Source organism: Manduca sexta, unplaced genomic scaffold, assembly GCF_014839805.1.
Source record: "Manduca sexta isolate Smith_Timp_Sample1 unplaced genomic scaffold, JHU_Msex_v1.0 HiC_scaffold_1260, whole genome shotgun sequence".
NCBI classification, from domain to species: Eukaryota; Metazoa; Arthropoda; class Insecta; order Lepidoptera; family Sphingidae; genus Manduca; species Manduca sexta.
This window is the reverse complement of record NW_023592108.1, coordinates 1-17,756: the sequence shown is the minus strand read 5'-3', so window position 1 is coordinate 17,756 and position 17,756 is coordinate 1. Positions and strand designations below refer to the sequence as shown.

Here is a 17,756-nt window from a genome sequence, read left to right as displayed (position 1 = left end):
TTTGTACTGAAGCATTGCAAGACCAAGAATTTCGCCTAGGGCATACTAAAGTATTCCTCAAAGATTATCACGATGTAATTCTTGAAGATCTCAGAACTAAAGTAGTCATGACAGCTGTGATTCGAGTGCAAGCTAATGTCAGAAGGATGCTTTGCAGAAATAAATTCTTGAGAATGAGAGCTGCGGCCATAACAATCCAAAAACACTTCCGTGCACGTGGCTATAGGAGCAGATATCTAGTGATGAGAAGAGGCTATTCACGCATACAAGCTGTTGTAAAATCTAGAGAATTGAGAAGAACTTTTGTCAACTTAAGAAACTTCTTCCGAAACCTTCAAGCTTACAGCAGAGGATATCTGGTAAGAAATTTGATTAAAGAAAAGGAGATATAATAAAAACTAAACTGGCACAATTTTACACTGAAAAAGAAGAGGCGATTGGAACCGGGGCAGACGTCAAAGCTGCTGAAGATGAATGTGAAAAGAAAGTAGCAGAATTAATGAGATCCATATGGATTACAAAAGAAACAATTGTTGAAAACGATGCACAGAATATTTCAGTTATTGATGATCGATATGTCGATGATGTGTTTGGTTTCTTAAAAGATAGTAGCACACCCGCAGGCACTGTCCGTGGCACTGGCTTCGGCGTGGTAAGTATCATACAGCATCTGCTCCTGATATGGTTGAAAATGTATGGTTTTATTATAATTACTTATTATTTTAGACATCTACCATAAAGCCAGATGTAACAACAGTGATTCCTATGCCTCAGGAGGTTGAAGAAGAACAATTTGACGAGTTTAATTATAGAAAATTCGCAGCGACATATTTCTTGGGTAACACAAGCCACCAATATTCTAGGAGGCCGCTCAAACACTCACTCTTAGATCTGCCATCGCCTATTGATAAAATGGCCGCTCAAGCATTGTGGATCACAATACTGAGATTTATGGGCGACTTAGCAGAACCCAAATACGTTGATGACAAAGTCGATAATGTTCCTATCATGACGAAACTAACTGATACTATTGGACGCGCTTTCCAGAAAAGCAAGGAATTTGAAGTATGTATGCAATACATTTTCATTAGTTGAAACTTTGCTTGATTACTAATATCCGCAACATTATTTTTCCGCAGGAAATGTTAACAAAAGACAATGAAAATAATAGGAACAAAATGCTATCCATAACATTAAAACGGCAAACAAAACTGAATGAGGAATTTATGAAAAATTTAATGAATGACGATATAACTAATGATATGTACAGCAGTTGGCTGAACTCAAGAAGAAGCAATAATTTAGAGAAACTTCACTTTATAATTGGTCATGGAATCATCAGAAAGGAATTACGGTATTCTGAAAAATATTTATTAATTAATCTTATCAAAACAAGTAACGGATGTTTTGAATGTAATATCTTTTAAAATTATTGTAGGTATATTTAATACTTACTTATACACCTGTATTTTGCAAATGACGGGATATACTTATTGAGTGTTCTGTTAATGATTTTTTAATATATTTTGCTATTAAAACATGTTTAACAAAACGTAATTGGTAAAATTTTGTCACAGGGACGAGATATTCTGCCAACTTTGCAAACAACTCACAAATAACCCTACGAAGACATCACATGCACGTGGATGGATATTACTTTCGTTATGCGTTGGTTGTTTCCCTCCCTCAGAGAGATTTGTCAAATACTTACGTTCCTTCATACGTGGTGGTCCACCTGGCTACGCTCCTTATTGCGAAGGACGTCTCGTGAGGACTTTCAAAATGGCCCGCGAACTCAACCTCCGAGCTGGTTGGAACTACAAGCCACCAAAACAAAGAAACCGATATTGCTAACAGTAACGCTAATGGACGAATCTATGAAGACAATCCAGTCTGATTCAGCGACAACTGCTGAGGAAATATGCCAGCAAATAGCTGACAACATAGGATTGACTGACACCTTCGGATTTTCCTTGTACATCACCCTGTATGACAAAGTATTGTCTCTCGGAAGCGAAGGGGAACATATCATGGATGCAATATCCCAATGTGAACAATTTGCCAAAGAGCAAGGTACTCCAGAAAAAAGTGCTCCGTGGAGATTATTCTATAGAAAAGAAGTTTTCTCACCATGGCACAACCCTGTGATAGATCCGGTAGCTACGAATTTGATTTACCATCAGGTAGCTAAAGGAATTAAATTCGGTGAATATAGGTGTAATTCCGAGAAGGATTTGGCAATGCTTGCGGCTCAACAACATTACATTGAGTATGGACCTCGGATGGATCCAAATATCCTGAGAAAAGTAATTGTGAACTACATACCAAATCAGTTTATCCAATCAAATGATACTGCATTGTCAAAATGGGAAAACCTAGTCACCAAATCATTTGAGTCATCAGAAGCTATACTTTCAAAGGTAGACCCGTTGCGGTGCAAAGAAGACATAGTGATATTTGCGAAATTAAAATGGCCTATGCTGTTCTCCAGATTCTTTGAAGCTATAAAGTTAAAAGGTGATGCAATTAGTAAAGACCTGGTCATAATCGCAGTTAACTGGACAGGAATCTATATTGTTGATCAACTAGAACACATTCTTTTGGAAATAGCATATGTGGAAGTCACGTACGTTGCATATGATGAAGATAACGATTTTGATAATGTGGGCCGAGTAACGATTAGAACCATCCAACAAGAAGAATTTGTATTCCAGAGTGTTGACGCTAGCGAAATGAGCTCCTTAATAATATATCTGATTGACGGACTGAAGCGGCGGTCTGTTTATATAATAGCGCAAAGCGATTCCCAAGGTTATGCCGACGCATCTTCATTCCCCTGCAATTCACAAAAAAAGGTGATCTCACAACTTTATTGCACGACAGTACAGGTGAGACTCTTATGAATGCCACTTGGGGACACGGCATATGCAATAATCAGGAGGGCTTATTCCCAACTGAGCAAGTATACATCCTACCAACGCTAGAAATACCGTCAAGTATGATATTGGACATATTTAAAAAAGGTAATATAAATAACGACAAGAAACCTTTGTCTAAATACACTACCATTCAAAGAAAGAGAATGCATACTTTAGAGAAATATGCTCAGGAGCATTTCAGAGAGAATTATGAGATTAATAGCACAATTTCAAAGCAATCTACTTTAACAACAGCAAAGAAAGCTGTTGCCGGCGATTTATGGGCTCACACACGAGAACCGCTTAGGAAGCCGCTTTTGAAAAAGTTATTAGACGATGAAAATATGTCTAAGCATGCCATTTTATCTTTCTTCGCGATTTTGAAATATATGGGCGATATGCCAGCTCCTAAACCTAGAACCACAACTGAATATACTGATGAAGTGTTCAGACATGCTTTAGCTGAACCCGCGTTGAGGGACGAGGTGTATTGTCAGATAATGAAACAACTTACTAACAACAGGATACAACTTAGTGAGAGAGGATGGGAACTGTTGTGGTTAGCCACCGGAGTTTTCGCGTGCGGTCAAGTACTAATAAAAGAATTAGTTGAATTCCTTAAAACAAGACTTCATCCCATTGCGAAAGAATGCTTGAAGCGAGTATTTAGAACGCAGAAAAACGGACCGAGATTATATACTCCTTACGTGGTGGAAGTAGAAGCTATCCAACATAGAAGTATGCAGATTTACCACAAAGTATACTTCCCAGACGATACTGACGAAGCCTTTGAGGTCGATTCGTCTACTAAAGCTAGAGATCTTTGCGAACAAATAACTGGAAGGTTGAATCTGAAGAACAGTGACGGCTTTAGCTTGTTCGTTAAAATAGCAGATAAAGTATTCTCTGTACCTGAGAATTACTACTTCTTCGACTTTGTCCACGAGCTTGTAGAATGGATGAAGCAGACAAGACCTTTACGTGGAGGTATGTTACTCACAGTATCACCTTATTCACATGTATTCGATCATACGCTTTACGACATAAAGTAATTATTACAAACGACACAGACGATAACATTTTTGTGTTAATTATTTTTCTTATTTTTTAGCTGGGTCACAAATGCAAATGAACTATCAGATATTTTTATGAAAAACTCTGGGTTAACACTGCCCCTGGCAAAGACAAACACGCAGATCAGATATTCTACTTCCCTCAAGAGTTACCCAAGTACTTGAGAGGTTATCATAAAACATCAAAACAAGATCTCGTTGAGTTAGCAGCGCTTGTATACCGAGCGAGATTTGGAAATGACCAGACATTACTTCCACAAATAACGCAAGTACTAGAAGACTTTATACCATCTGATATGATTAGGATTCAGTCGAACTCTCAATGGAAATCGTCAATTACTGCTGCTTACTCACAACATGGCGCCATGACAGAAAACGAAGCAAAGGAGGCAATTCTTATAAAAAGAAAAATTTACCAACTACCTACATTTGGAACGGCGTTCTTTGAAGTGAAACAAACGTCTGATCCTACATATCCTGAAATGATCATTGTAGGAATAAACAGAAATGGTGTTAGCCTTATACATCCACAAAGCCGAGTAAGTATGCATGTATAATTTTATCTTGAGCTATATACATACGATTGTTACAATTGATTAGATAACAAAATCTTTATTACTCACATTAAAAATAACTTTCCTTACAGGACGTATTAGTCACGCACCCGTTTTCGCAATTGTCCAACTGGTCGTCAGGAAACACGTTCTTCCACATGACAATGGGAAATTTCTTACGTGGAACCAAGATTCTGTGCGAAACTTCATTGGGATATAAAATGGACGACCTCATTTCTTCCTATATAGCCTTACTACGTAAATCGATGAAACAAAAATCTAGAAGATAGTCAGAAATGTTTAGGAGTATTGTATATTAATAATATTGACGATAAAATCTTGCAGATGTCTCTTTTTTATACACAGGACCTATAATTTTGTAATGTACCTACTTAAATCAAAAAAGATTATTATGAAATATGTTAATTACTTTATCGCCAGTAGTTAATTAAATAAAATTTTTTTAAAATATTTTATTTAGGCATATTAAAACACTGTACAGCATTTTTATTGTTTTGTTTATTTTTTCTTACCTAGACAAAATCTACGTTACTTGAAACATCTAAAAGCATTTAGCTTAGTTTAACGTTCATAACGATCAGTCAACTCATGAGTTCGATTCTCCTTTGTTAAATTTTTAGATTTTTAGCTTAGCATATTACTTTCTCAATCTATTTCTAAGACAAGTAAAGAGATCGAGATATTATACTCAAGTACGAAACATAAGGTAGAAAGGTACCTATTTTATTGTAAGTACCTCCACGATAAAACACGAACTATTAGAAATTATATAATAATAATAATAATATCAGCCCTGTATTATATACTTGCCCACTGCTGAGCACGGGCCTCCTCTACTACTGAGAGGGATTAGGCCTTAGTCCACCACGCTGGCCTAGTGCGGATTGGTAGACTTCACACACCTTCGAAATTCCTCTAGAGAACTTCTCAGATGTGCAGGTTTCCTCACGATGTTTTCCTTCACCGTTAGAAATTATAAAATAATAAAATTGATACCATGCATTAATAAACTACCCAAACTAAAGCAAAAGCTGAAATATAATATTAAATCATATTGTAATCCATTAGAGGCTTACCTACGTTCAAAAATCAAAATCACTATTTTTAGGTACGATAGTTTACTTAGGAGCCATAGAAATACATATTGTTTTAAAAATATATATTATTATTTTTGCGACTGCCGCGAATTCCTCTCGGTAGGTATGTGAAATAGAGTCTAGAAGACGTATATCCATGAAAACATAATATAATACATTATGTCACACAATATTGCTGATTAAAAAAGAATACGTAAGGCTAGGCAGTATGGTCGAAATGCTAGTTTCTAAGGACGAATTAAAAAAGAAATCGTATGTGTATGTATGTATCTTTATATTTTTTTACATACGATTAACGTAATGGTTATATTTTCTTTGCATACAATATACTCTAATTGATATTTTAATGAAACTGTGAAGTGGACATGGTCATCGGTGATAATGGATAGGTCACCATCAATTACTTTAGAAACCGGCTTAGATTTGAGGTTAGTAAACATAAACACGAATGTTTTGTTTTGTCTACGTCCTACTATATTTTGTTTAGTATCTGTAGTTAAGAAATTATTGTTTAGATTCAATTTCTTGGACTATTGTCCAACTTTGTTTTAGCTTTCAATCTTTTTGATATTTATGCATTGCTTTCATTATATATCTTACTCCTAAACGAACATTACAAATGTAACTATGATTTTTACAGGCAGGTTACCTCTACGGGATCAATACTCCATATAAGTCAAAATGAGGATGATTTTTTATGTACAGAACCAGAAGAGAATAAATTTATACCTATTGACTTTACTTTTGGAGAGCCTGTAAATAATTTTGAACTTTTTGAAAAATCTTTAACCGCTGTTGATAATAATGGATATGTTAAGAAGAAAGTTTTAGAAGAGGGAGGAGGACTACCTTTCTATGAAGGTCAAACTGTTACAGTTATGTTTGCAGGATATTGGGAAAATGAATTAGAACCTTTTGACTCTACTGCTGTGAATAAGCCTATGGTAAATTTAATAAATATGTTACAGATTGTTCAATAATGGAGAAAACTATATTTAAACAAAAATGTCCCTGATCTAAAATTATATCTGTTGCAGTCAATTATTTATGTAATTGAATGCAATGGAAAAAGGCATTAGTTTAAAATGAAAAGCTTTTTTTCTTAAAAATTATGTTGTGTTATTAGTTTCTAATTGGTATTATAAAACTAGGTACTTTTTGGAACCAAATATCCAATACATTACTACAATAATTGGTGTTATAGTTTTATATTATCAAAACACAATACAGTTTACCAATTATTACTACAGTCTTCAACTTTAGTGTGCATAGTCACTTTTATAGTCTATTAGAAGTTAATATAGAGTAAGTATCAGCTGGTCTTGGGTTTGAAACCACTATCTTGGGAAACAAATTATGAGAGTTTCTTTGATATACTTTACCTACGATTGCATCCTCTAATAAGTAGTAATACTCTATTTGCAGCCTGAATTTTTGCAAGTGGGCCAAATGACATAAAAAATCCACTATAACTAAATGGCACTTTTCCAAAGGTCACTGGAACTGCTTGTTAACTTTATAAGAATAAAATCCTTCAGATAATTATAAATATTATTTGTAAAAGAAATAAAAAAAATATATAATGGTAAATTAATCAGTGAATTTACATTGTTGTCCACAGTACCGTAAATAAGACATCTTTGTGGCTGACATGAAAAAGTATTGTATGGAGGTTTACATTGGGAAGGTTTTTAAAACTACACCCAATTCTTGACAAAACTTGGCACTTTATATAACTGGATTGACCATAGTAAATATAAATAAGAAGTATAATTTTAAAAAACATTTTTAATTTATTACAGCATGTGGACCTAAATGATAATGGTTTATTGCCTGGACTCCAGATAGCTATCAAGTCCATGTTAGTTGGAGAAACATCTGTGTTCCTTCTTTCATACAAGGTTATGTATGGTGAGATGGGTATACCGCCTAGAATAAAACCAAAATCTGACTGTGTGTTCTACCTAAAGGCAGTAAAATGTATTATTACACCAAAAGAAGGGTATTTATTTTATTATTTATAATATCAATCTTCTTTTTTTCATAATGGCATGTATATTGAATGTTATGGATGAATGTAACTGTATAAAAGTATTTTTATTGGAATAGTTAATGTTATTATTTGTTTCAGTCTATTAAATATTTCAGAGCGAAATATGTTCCATCGGGTTCATGATGAAGTCAGAATGCTCTATAGTTCTGGGTATACATTGTACAAAATATCAAACTATTATGGAGCTGTTAAATTGTTTAACAAAGCTGTTAACATGCTTCATAAATGTCGGCTGGCTGATGAGAAAGAAGAGGAGAAACAGGAAAAATTACTCAAAAAATTATACCTTAACATAGCTATATGTAGTAATAAAATTAAGAAACCTTTGAAAACTTGTATAGCCTGTAATGAATTGAATAGACTTAACAATCTCTGGAACAATGCTAAGGCTCTATTGCAGAATGCTAGGGCTCTAAGAATGATAGGAGAATTTGATGAAGCTGAGAAAAAGCTTAAGAGATCACTAAAGTTATGTCCTGATGGGGAAGAGGTAAAAAAAGAATTTACAGTATTACAAAAAAATAGAGATGCATGTAACCAAAACAAACTTCTTGCAAAACAATTAGTTGGAGCAGCATCTAATGTGCCCAGTGAACAATTTAAAAAAGAAGTAGATAATTTAATAACTAATTTTAAGGAGAGTGATGATTTATGTAAATTAACTTTGCCTGGAGATTTGAACTCTGCTGAAATGGAGTATATACGAGAAGTTTGTATTAGAGAAAATTTATTTTTCAACAAAATTAGAGAGAATTTTGCTTTAGACAAAGAAGAAGAGGAGACTGTATCAGATGTGAAGGCTAGCCAAGATGATTTAGATAAAGAACTTGCATTGTACTGTACTAATGTAAGCCACTGATTAAATAAAATTTACACAGAAGTTAACAGTAGTGTTATTTTATGGACAAAATTAATAAAATAGGCCTTAAATGTTTTAATTAATTGAGTAAATGTCTCCCTGATACAGTGACAGCATACCTATCTAAATGAGTTGTGGTGGTGGAGCATGGTGGGCAAAAAATATTGCCTGCCCTAGAGTTGCGCTTAAGGAGGCCTTTTGTGCTGTAGGCCTTTGGTTCAATTTAGCAGTCCTTTTCTTGCCTGCTGACCTTGCTAGTGCAAGTCTGTAGCTACGCCAGTTACACCATTTGCCCGGGATTGGAAGTCCTCAAAATACATTAGTTGACGAGGATAACTGGTCGTACCACCTAATAGAAAACGTTTCTGCAACGTGATAGTCGGTTGCGTCGACTCTACATTAGACTAGTTGATGGAAACAAATTTATGTATATTCATCCTTTGATTTTTAAATCGAAATTTTGTACGATTATTTTTTCTAAACATGCTAATCTACTTATATTAGGACCTAGGTGATGTAGCTAAAAATTGCTATGAGTCAGAAAAGTACAGTAAATAGGTATCTAGTTCGAGATTTTTATAAATTATAGAAGTAGTTTAGTTTGTAATGTCTTGATTTTGAACAGGACATAATGTAATTAATTTTACTACCTCAATGTACTACAATATCGAAACGGCAAAATCCCTATTTTCAAATTATTGTTCTAATGGTTTAACGCCCGAAATTAATAACCAATCCTAATCCAATGTATGCCATCTAAGATTGATAATTCATTCGTTTTTATGGATAAAGCATGCCAATAACCAATCCATGGATTCAGTAAGCTATTTCTAACAATAATCGATCTTTGAGAGGACGGATTACAGATCATAGATTACCCTCTGTTTGAAAATGACAGTTTACGCTTGCCAATACTCTATCTACCCGTTTTGACATTTGATTTGATTGTTGTAACAATCGAATTTTCCAATCGGACCAATTCCTCAGTTTACTTCATATGTTTTGAATATCGCTTACACTGATTTTAAGGGAAACGAAAAGGCAATGGAAATATCCATATTCTCTAGTGACAGTGACGACAGTGATTTGGAGGGACTAGCGATACTGATAGCGAAACTGAAAGTCGCGCTTCATCACGGGTAATGAAAAGAGTTAACTACATGCAGACCCTGGATGAGTTTGATTTCACGTTTGGATTAGGCTTTCGAAATCTGCTTGCCAATCATTGTTAGTTAAACTGATCTCGTATATTCGTGTTAATTCTATGTACAAGGTAAATAATTTTTGACATTATTTACAAAAAATACCGTACCTACCGAACTATTAGATAGGTACTAACAAGGGGCAATTGCATCGTTTTTCAGGAACTATGGTGTTTCTCCATTCCATCAACTTTTGCTGAGGAATAGGAAATATTTATATTATCTTTTCAGGACATTTAATACATGGAAACGTCGCTTCCCTGTGATTGCATTGACATTGCGTTTATCTTTACCTAAAGTTCAAACAATAATAATTGCAACTGCAGTTTTGCACAATATTGGTCGGAATCACAGGCTAGAGGAAATTCCAACCCAAGTGGAATTATCAACTGCTGATATTATTAATTATGAGAACAATATAGAGAATCAAGATGTTGGAGAAAGAACAGCATTAACAAATAACTTCTTTACTTAGTAAAATAAAATACCTTTACAATCACTGCTATTTATTTTATTGCTTATCTACATTTGTAATTCAAAATAATAATTACAAATTAACATAGTTTTATTAGTTGACAGTTAAAACATAGAAACAGGCAAAATTTCCATACACTATCTATACTATTATATAAAGCTGAAGAGTATGTTCGTTTGAACGCGCTGGTCTCAGGAACTTCCGGTTCGAATTGAAAAATTCTTGTAGTGTTGGATAGCCCATTTATTGAGGATGGCTATTATAGGGTATATGTATATCATCACACTATGACCAATGGGACCAAAAACGGCTAAAATTGATTACTTTTGAGAGCTTCCGTTGCGTGCGCTGCATAAACGGTTAAAGTTATGCAACAATTATGTATAACGGAATTGTAATTTGTTCCATAACACTGGATAATGTGTACAGAGTCCAATTATTATTATATGGCACCGAGTTTACTGCGTACTTCATACTAAAAACTAAATACTTTAAAGATTTATTAATATATTATGAACAATGTTATTAAACTTCAGTGTCAAAATATGTCAGCAACCACATTACTCACGTTCTATTTTGAAACTAATTAAAAGTTTGTATCTTAAATATGACATGTACTAATTATTAATTATTTCTTTTGAGGGCTAAAATACATAAAATATTTTTTATTACTCCAAGTCTTATTTTTCGCAATTAGGCAAATATTGAAACGAATAGTTTGTATGGAAAATACAAAAAGTATTTTTTTTTTACGAATGGAATATTCTGCATAAAATGGAATGGTCAGGAGGGAACGCATCTGGAAAGGATTGCCAGCGATCTATCGTTGAAGGCAAGCAAGGATAGGCGAGTTAAGATATTGGCATGCCGATAGGAGACCAATCGAAAGATAGTCGGCAATCTAAGATAGGTTTCAGTCTTGGATAGTAGATACATTATTAATTTCGGGCGTAAGTCTCTCCAGATAGATAATGAGTTTTTTTAAATTAAGTATTCATTTGACTGTGTCTGAGGGGGTCCATGGGAAGTGGGGTATAGAGGAAAGTGATATTATTACTGTTTTTTTGTTATGACCAACCTTCGATAAGATACAGGCAGTGAAGTGTGGCTATGGATATGGTTATCAGTGGATGTCGTATTTTTTGTTGGTTGGTTTTCATAAGTGGTTTCCTGTTGCTCACCTAACTCCCGCAGACAATGATAGCTGCCTGTGTGGTTAGCTAATTATTTGCTACCAGCTAGGGTTAGGGTTTTTTTTTCAAATGTTTCGACAGAGGGTTTAATTAATTTATCTATAAATTCAGCAGCAATATCAACTGTGTAACAGTTAAGGCGATACCTCAAGGTCCATTTTCATACATTTTGTTTCGGCTTTAATCTGGGTAACTAAACAAGTATTGGCAAGTAAAGAATTTAAATTCACGTCTAGTTAGTGATTAGTTCTCGCAGTTGAAGAAAAATGTAAAAATAATTAATAATCATGGATATTTCTGCCTTTAAAATTTCGTCATATTAAATTTTAAAGGCCGAAATATCCATGATTATTAATTATTTTTACATTTTCTTCAACTGCGAGAACTAATCACTAACTAGACGTGAATTTAAATTCTTTACTTGCCAATACTTGTTTAGTTACCCAGATTAAAGCCGAAACAAAATGTATGAAAATGGACCTTGAGGTATCGCCTTAAGGGTAGGTAATGTAATTCGCCAGTTGGCAGGTGATGGATTTTTATTACCAGTCGGTAGATAACGGTAGGTGAAGTACTTCACTGGTCGGCCATTACCGGTGGGTAAGTATTTCGTCGGTCAGCAGTTAACAGGAGGCAGAGGCGGCCTTTGCGGGAGGCGAACCGGGCAACCGCCCGGGGCCTCGCGGTTATATAGGCCTCGCAGAACTTTTTTTTTACGTTCTTACCAACGTAACTGTTAAAACAGGGGAACGTTTTTTTACACTGTCCGGGGTCTCGCGTCTGTTTCTTTTTGCTTTCGCCTGGGGCCTCGCGTAGTTTAGGGCCGCCACTGAGGGCAGTTGTTCTTTATCGCCGGTCAGTAGCTAATGCTAGGTAGCGGTGTTATTGTCGGCAGATATCACATTATAGTCTATCAGCAGGTACTTATTGAGACGTGAATGATAATGTAATTCGCTGGTCAGCATTTAGCGAATGGTATCGCCAGATAGCTGCGTCTGTGTACAGATTTTTAATTATTTGCATTCCGAAGAGCAAATTTATATTACTTTGAAATTTACATTTTGGCAGCAGAGGAGGTAGTAAACATTAGGTGTACATATTCTTGGTTTAATTTTTTCTTTATTAATATGGTGTAAAAAGCTTGTAACGATATATTATATAGCGGAAGTCAGTCCCAATACTCTGATTTTATAGAAAGGAGTTGAAATAAAAGATATTCTATAACATAATTAAAGTTTAATGCGTAATTACAATTTTCATAAAACTAATAAAAGACTACAATCTATTGGTGGAACCATGCCATAAGTCTCTTTCAAATGCAACAAACAGTATTTTGCATAAATACAAATGCATTGTACAGAAACATCCCGATTTCACTGTACATCCAGTTTTATTGCTAAAAACTTAAATTTAGTTTTGTGTGGGAAGATTTAGAAGCACATTTTGCCCTTGAGGTAAGTAGGTGACATTGCGAGACTTGGATAGTTGGTAGGCGATGTCTTCGGCAGCTTCGATACGACGCAGCTCGACTAGACCCTCACCGGCGCTGCCGAAGGACTTGGCCAGGAGCACAGCGGCTTGTGCGTCACCCTCAGCTGCAATAACGGCTGCCTTCTTTTGCTGTTCTGCCTTCTCTACAAGGAATCTCGCCTTCTCGGCTTCTTGTTGTGCAACTTGTTTCAATTCTACAGCCTGTGTGAATTCCTTTCCGAATGTCAAATGTGTGATCGAGATATCATCGAGGATTAAGCCAAACTGACCTGCTCTCTCAGTTAAGCTCTCATTCACCTTTTGTGACACCACCTGTAAAATATTAAATAAATTAATCTCGAACCAGGTTAGATTCGTAAATGGTTTTGTATGTTTCATGGCCAAAGCTTATAATTGATCACTATGTGACGTGGCCAACTATTTCATGAAATAGATTTTTTCCTCTACCCACATCATATGATTTGGTCAGATCAATAAATAATTAGCGGTTGACAATATGGGCAGCTTAAACACACAATTATTTAATGATTTGGCCAAACCATATGGTAAAATAGTTATGTTGTCCAACGACAGAGGCGCTGATAGCGGTTTGTTTTCGTGATGCATCATGTCGGCGGACAATTATTGTGTTAAAAAAAAACAAATAATAGCGCGCAAATGGAAGATAAAAGTGAAGTGATCAAACTGCAAGCCAAATGCCATAAGTATTTTTTGTCCTTTAAAAAAAAAATTGTTTAAGTTTCTTTTTTATTTGGATTAAATGCTATGGCGATATGGAAACCCTACATTAATGATATGGCCAAATGAGAATTGACATCTCATCTAATGTTGACGTTTAAACAACATGGTCAGTTATATTTGGTCATATCACAGTCCTCAATTCTAAGATCTGGGCATGACATATGTATTACTGCTATTTTTATTAACACAATGTTCACAATGTTTGGAAAGTGATTGTTTTATTATAGAAAACAATATCTTGTATGAAAGCATTTTTATGATATATCTACAAAATTATAATCATTCTCATCAATCATACCTAATAGTTGCAATATTTGATAACATGCTAACCAAACTAAAAGATTAATCACTTGAAGGCTACTTATATAATTTGTTGCAGTCTTGTTTTAAAGTTGGTGGCTCAAATATAAGTTGGTTTTAAAACAAAAAATAAGATTTTACAAAACCTATGTTGTTAAAAACGAATAATGGATATTTGAATAACATTGTTAATAATATTTATCAATATTTACTCAAAGAATAATATATTTTTAAAACAGCTCTACTGAATCTGTAGGGCCATTGAAGTTGACTATAATATACCACAAATACTTTAGAATTGAATTAGAATTCAAATAGGGTAAGATTATTTACTTTGGGATTTGTTTATTATATTTGGATCTATTTACTATATATGTAAATTATAAATACACGAGGTAATATATCTATCCTGGAGAGTATCCTTTTCTATAATACTTGTACCTGTACATAATATTCAGTCATGAAGTAGTTTTACAAAACAATGTCATGTTTTTTAGTTTACAATTTATTTGAATAGTATTTGTGATATCTTACAATGGTCTTAAAATACTGTGAAATTAGTTGACAACAGTAGAAATATTAAAAAAATTATCTACAAGGGATCTTCAATTGTTTTTATATATTCACAAACAAATGTAAAACAAATCCTATTATCAATAAAAAGTAAAAGAAACAAACCTCTCTCTGGGTAATAAGTTCCCCTGCATCAAATTGGGCGACCACAGCTTTGAGAACTTCAGATGTGATAGAAGGCAGCACCCTCTCATCGTAATCTACACCGAGAATGGTGTAGATCCTGGGCAGCTCATCAGGCACGGGCCGGAACAGGATACGCAGTGTGATGTTTACATTTTGAAGATCTGAAAAATGTGTTATACAACTGTTGAATCAATTTGCTTTAAATTATAGAATAATATTTTTATACAAGTCGGGTGATATTTGAACTTATTGGTCAAGAGGCTCAAGGGTATATACACTGCAAGCCAGTCTAATTACTAAAACTAACATTGCCTTCTCATCCTATAACCACGCAGAACTGTCTCAAATGGGGAGAACCTAATATAGATTTTTAATGACATTTATTTGTTGCAAGCACACACATTAATGTTCTTAAGTATTCATTTGTCGAACAGTAAAAAAACTGGTTGTAGAGTGAAATTTGACTGAATCTAATTAATTAATATTTTATGGATTTCAAAAAATTGTTTTGTTTAAATATGAACCTTTGCTTCCTGTGATTGTGGGCACATTTCTTGGTCTGGATCTGATGTCAAATATAATTGGCCGCTGCACCCAAGGGATGAAGAAGTGGGTTCCTTCACCAACAACCATATTCTTGACACCGGCAAATCTGTCGAAGATAACCGCTCTGTGGCCACCATCAACTGGAATTAGAACAATTAAATGATTTAGTTAAATGAATAATAAAATTATTCCGGGTTGGAATAATTTTATTATCACAAATATGTGATAGAAACATTACAACTTTGTTGCCCTGTTTGTTCAAAACACAAAAAAATATTTTGTGTTTTCAGCAAACTGGGAATTTATTTGGTAATGTTTACACATTGATAAGGACACTTTAATTAACAATCTGATAATAATTTGAGGGTTATACACTGTATTATATATAAGACAGGTAAAAATTTGATTTATATCGGATGTTATATGTTATGAACTTAAGAATTCCTGTAAATTTATGTATTTGCTCATACCATTGTAAAGAGCAGAATTGACTACTCCGCCGACAAGCGCAACGCCGAGGCCCACTTGCCCGATGCGATTGAAGAGTTGTGCGGCCATATCTAGAAAGAAAAAATATTCATACTGGAAAACCTTTAGACTAATACCAAATAACTACTAACACTAGTACCTAATATAAATTCCAGGTGTTATTCGCTAATCTCTTTTCGACTGCATTATAATAAAATACAAACAAATATACAAAATCTCACCCTTACCTACTATTAAGAGTTTAGCAAACAATGAATAATACTGGTAGAGTCTCTAAAAATTACCTAATTCCACGATATGATATCTAACCTCAAAATAAAATTTCACAATGTAATTTAGATTTACATTTACTATATTTCACTGTATATTTTATACATACATATAGTAGAATAAATACCTTTTTCTTAATAATCAGGTGCAATAATACAATTACGCAATTTTTACAAAGTTTTTCACAAATTCCACTAAACTCAAAGATCGGCAGAACAGGCACAGATAATAAAAGAAAAACGCGTTGAAGGTTGCCAGCGCAAAGTTCATAAATATGCAAAGTACAAAACCACAGAATAAAATATTAAAAAATGAAGCACTGTATTTTTTATGGAGGTATGGCAATGTAACAGGGAAATGTTAATATTAGAAATTCATGTAGAAGTTTTCACATAATATATCCTACCTACTTTTATCTTTTAACTGTATATATTGCTATATCTCACATCAACAAATAACCTAGTGTTAACTAAAAATTGCAATAAATCTTTATCCAATTTTTAAAAAGCTTTTGATATACAGGGCCATTTTGTCATTGAGTTATTAAGGCGATACCTCAAGGTCCATTTTCATACATTTTGTTTCGGCTTTAATCTGGGTAACTAAACAAGTATTGGCAAGTAAAGAATTTAAATTCACGTCTAGTTAGTGATTAGTTCTCGCAGTTGAAAGAAAAATGTAAAAATAATTAATAATCATGGATATTTCTGCCTTTAAAATTTCGTCATATTAAATTTTAAAGGCCGAAATATCCATAATAACTAAACAAGTATTGGCAAGTAAAGAATTTAAATTCACGTCTAGTTAGTGATTAGTTCTCGCAGTTGAAAGAAAAATGTAAAAATAATTAATAATCATGGATATTTCTGCCTTTAAAATTTCGTCATATTAAATTTTAAAGGCCGAAATATCCATGATTATTAATTATTTTACATTTTTTCTTCAACTGCGAGAACTAATCACTAACTAGACGTGAATTTAAATTCTTTACTTGCCAATACTTGTTTAGTTACCCGGATTAAAGCCGAAACAAAATGTATGAAAATGGACCTTGAGGTATCGCCTTAAATGAAACCACAAACTCGTCTTCACCTTTGTTAACATTGTGCCAAAAACGAATATTTCCACCAAGAATCCTGGTTTTAGTTTTCTGAATTTTTGATCATTTCGTTGTTTGAATGCGAATATGGCGTGTGCGTGAGTATATTTCTGACTAAAAGTAAGATATTGCCGCTGCGACAAATTCTCTTAGAGTAGTAGTAGTGGCATTAGGGCGTATAAAATTAAAATTACTTTTATTTAATATTTATTTTGTTCAAAACTTACACTATTTTAATTTTACATCTCAAGTAATTTATTGTAGAGTGTTATTTTCAAGTAGATAAGTATGTTTTTTATTTAGTAACGCAATGTCAAAATGACCCTGTATACATAATAATATTATAGAATGTTAAATGTTAATGTAGCTATTCGTAGCATCTTGACACTATCAAAAACATTAGGGTTATGGCCAAATTCGATGAAAAGTTTCATATTAAAAGCCGTAAGAGCCTAAATCTACCAAGGTTAATTATTTAGATAGATAGTAATTTAAAAATTAAATTGATTTGTATTTTCCGGAAAAAAGTTAGAAACGACTAGTTGATCGACAAAAGCCTTGCGATCGACTGGCTGATCGTGATCGTTAGGGTTTAATTAACCCCCCACAATAGAATAGTTGTGATGAAGCGTTAATACATATTATTACGTCAAATAACTATTTGCTTATGGTTGTC

General features: G+C 33.8%; 2 protein-coding genes and 1 pseudogene across 2 annotated transcripts; 2 read left to right on the top strand and 1 right to left on the bottom strand.

The window, feature by feature from the left end:
* Positions 1 to 5: 5 nt before the first annotated feature.
* On the top strand, positions 6 to 4,887 carry LOC119191261 (annotated as a pseudogene).
* A 1,016-nt stretch (positions 4,888 to 5,903) lies between these two features.
* On the top strand, positions 5,904 to 8,601 carry LOC119191262 (inactive peptidyl-prolyl cis-trans isomerase shutdown-like). Its single transcript, XM_037445161.1, has 4 exons — positions 5,904 to 6,091; positions 6,304 to 6,607; positions 7,466 to 7,665; positions 7,795 to 8,601. The coding sequence occupies exons 1-4, from the start codon at positions 6,045 to 6,047 to the stop codon at positions 8,573 to 8,575; spliced, it is 1,332 nt and encodes a 443-aa protein (XP_037301058.1). The 5' UTR covers positions 5,904 to 6,044; the 3' UTR covers positions 8,576 to 8,601.
* A 4,063-nt stretch (positions 8,602 to 12,664) lies between these two features.
* Positions 12,665 to 16,263, bottom strand: LOC115456317 (protein l(2)37Cc). The gene is made up of 5 exons (XM_030185334.2): positions 16,109 to 16,263; positions 15,693 to 15,782; positions 15,201 to 15,362; positions 14,656 to 14,837; positions 12,665 to 13,248 (listed from the first exon to the last, which is right to left on the bottom strand). Exons 2-5 carry the CDS (start codon positions 15,778 to 15,780, stop codon positions 12,856 to 12,858), a joined length of 825 nt encoding a protein of 274 aa, XP_030041194.2. The 5' UTR covers positions 15,781 to 15,782; positions 16,109 to 16,263; the 3' UTR covers positions 12,665 to 12,855.
* Between the last annotated feature and the right edge of the window lie 1,493 nt (positions 16,264 to 17,756).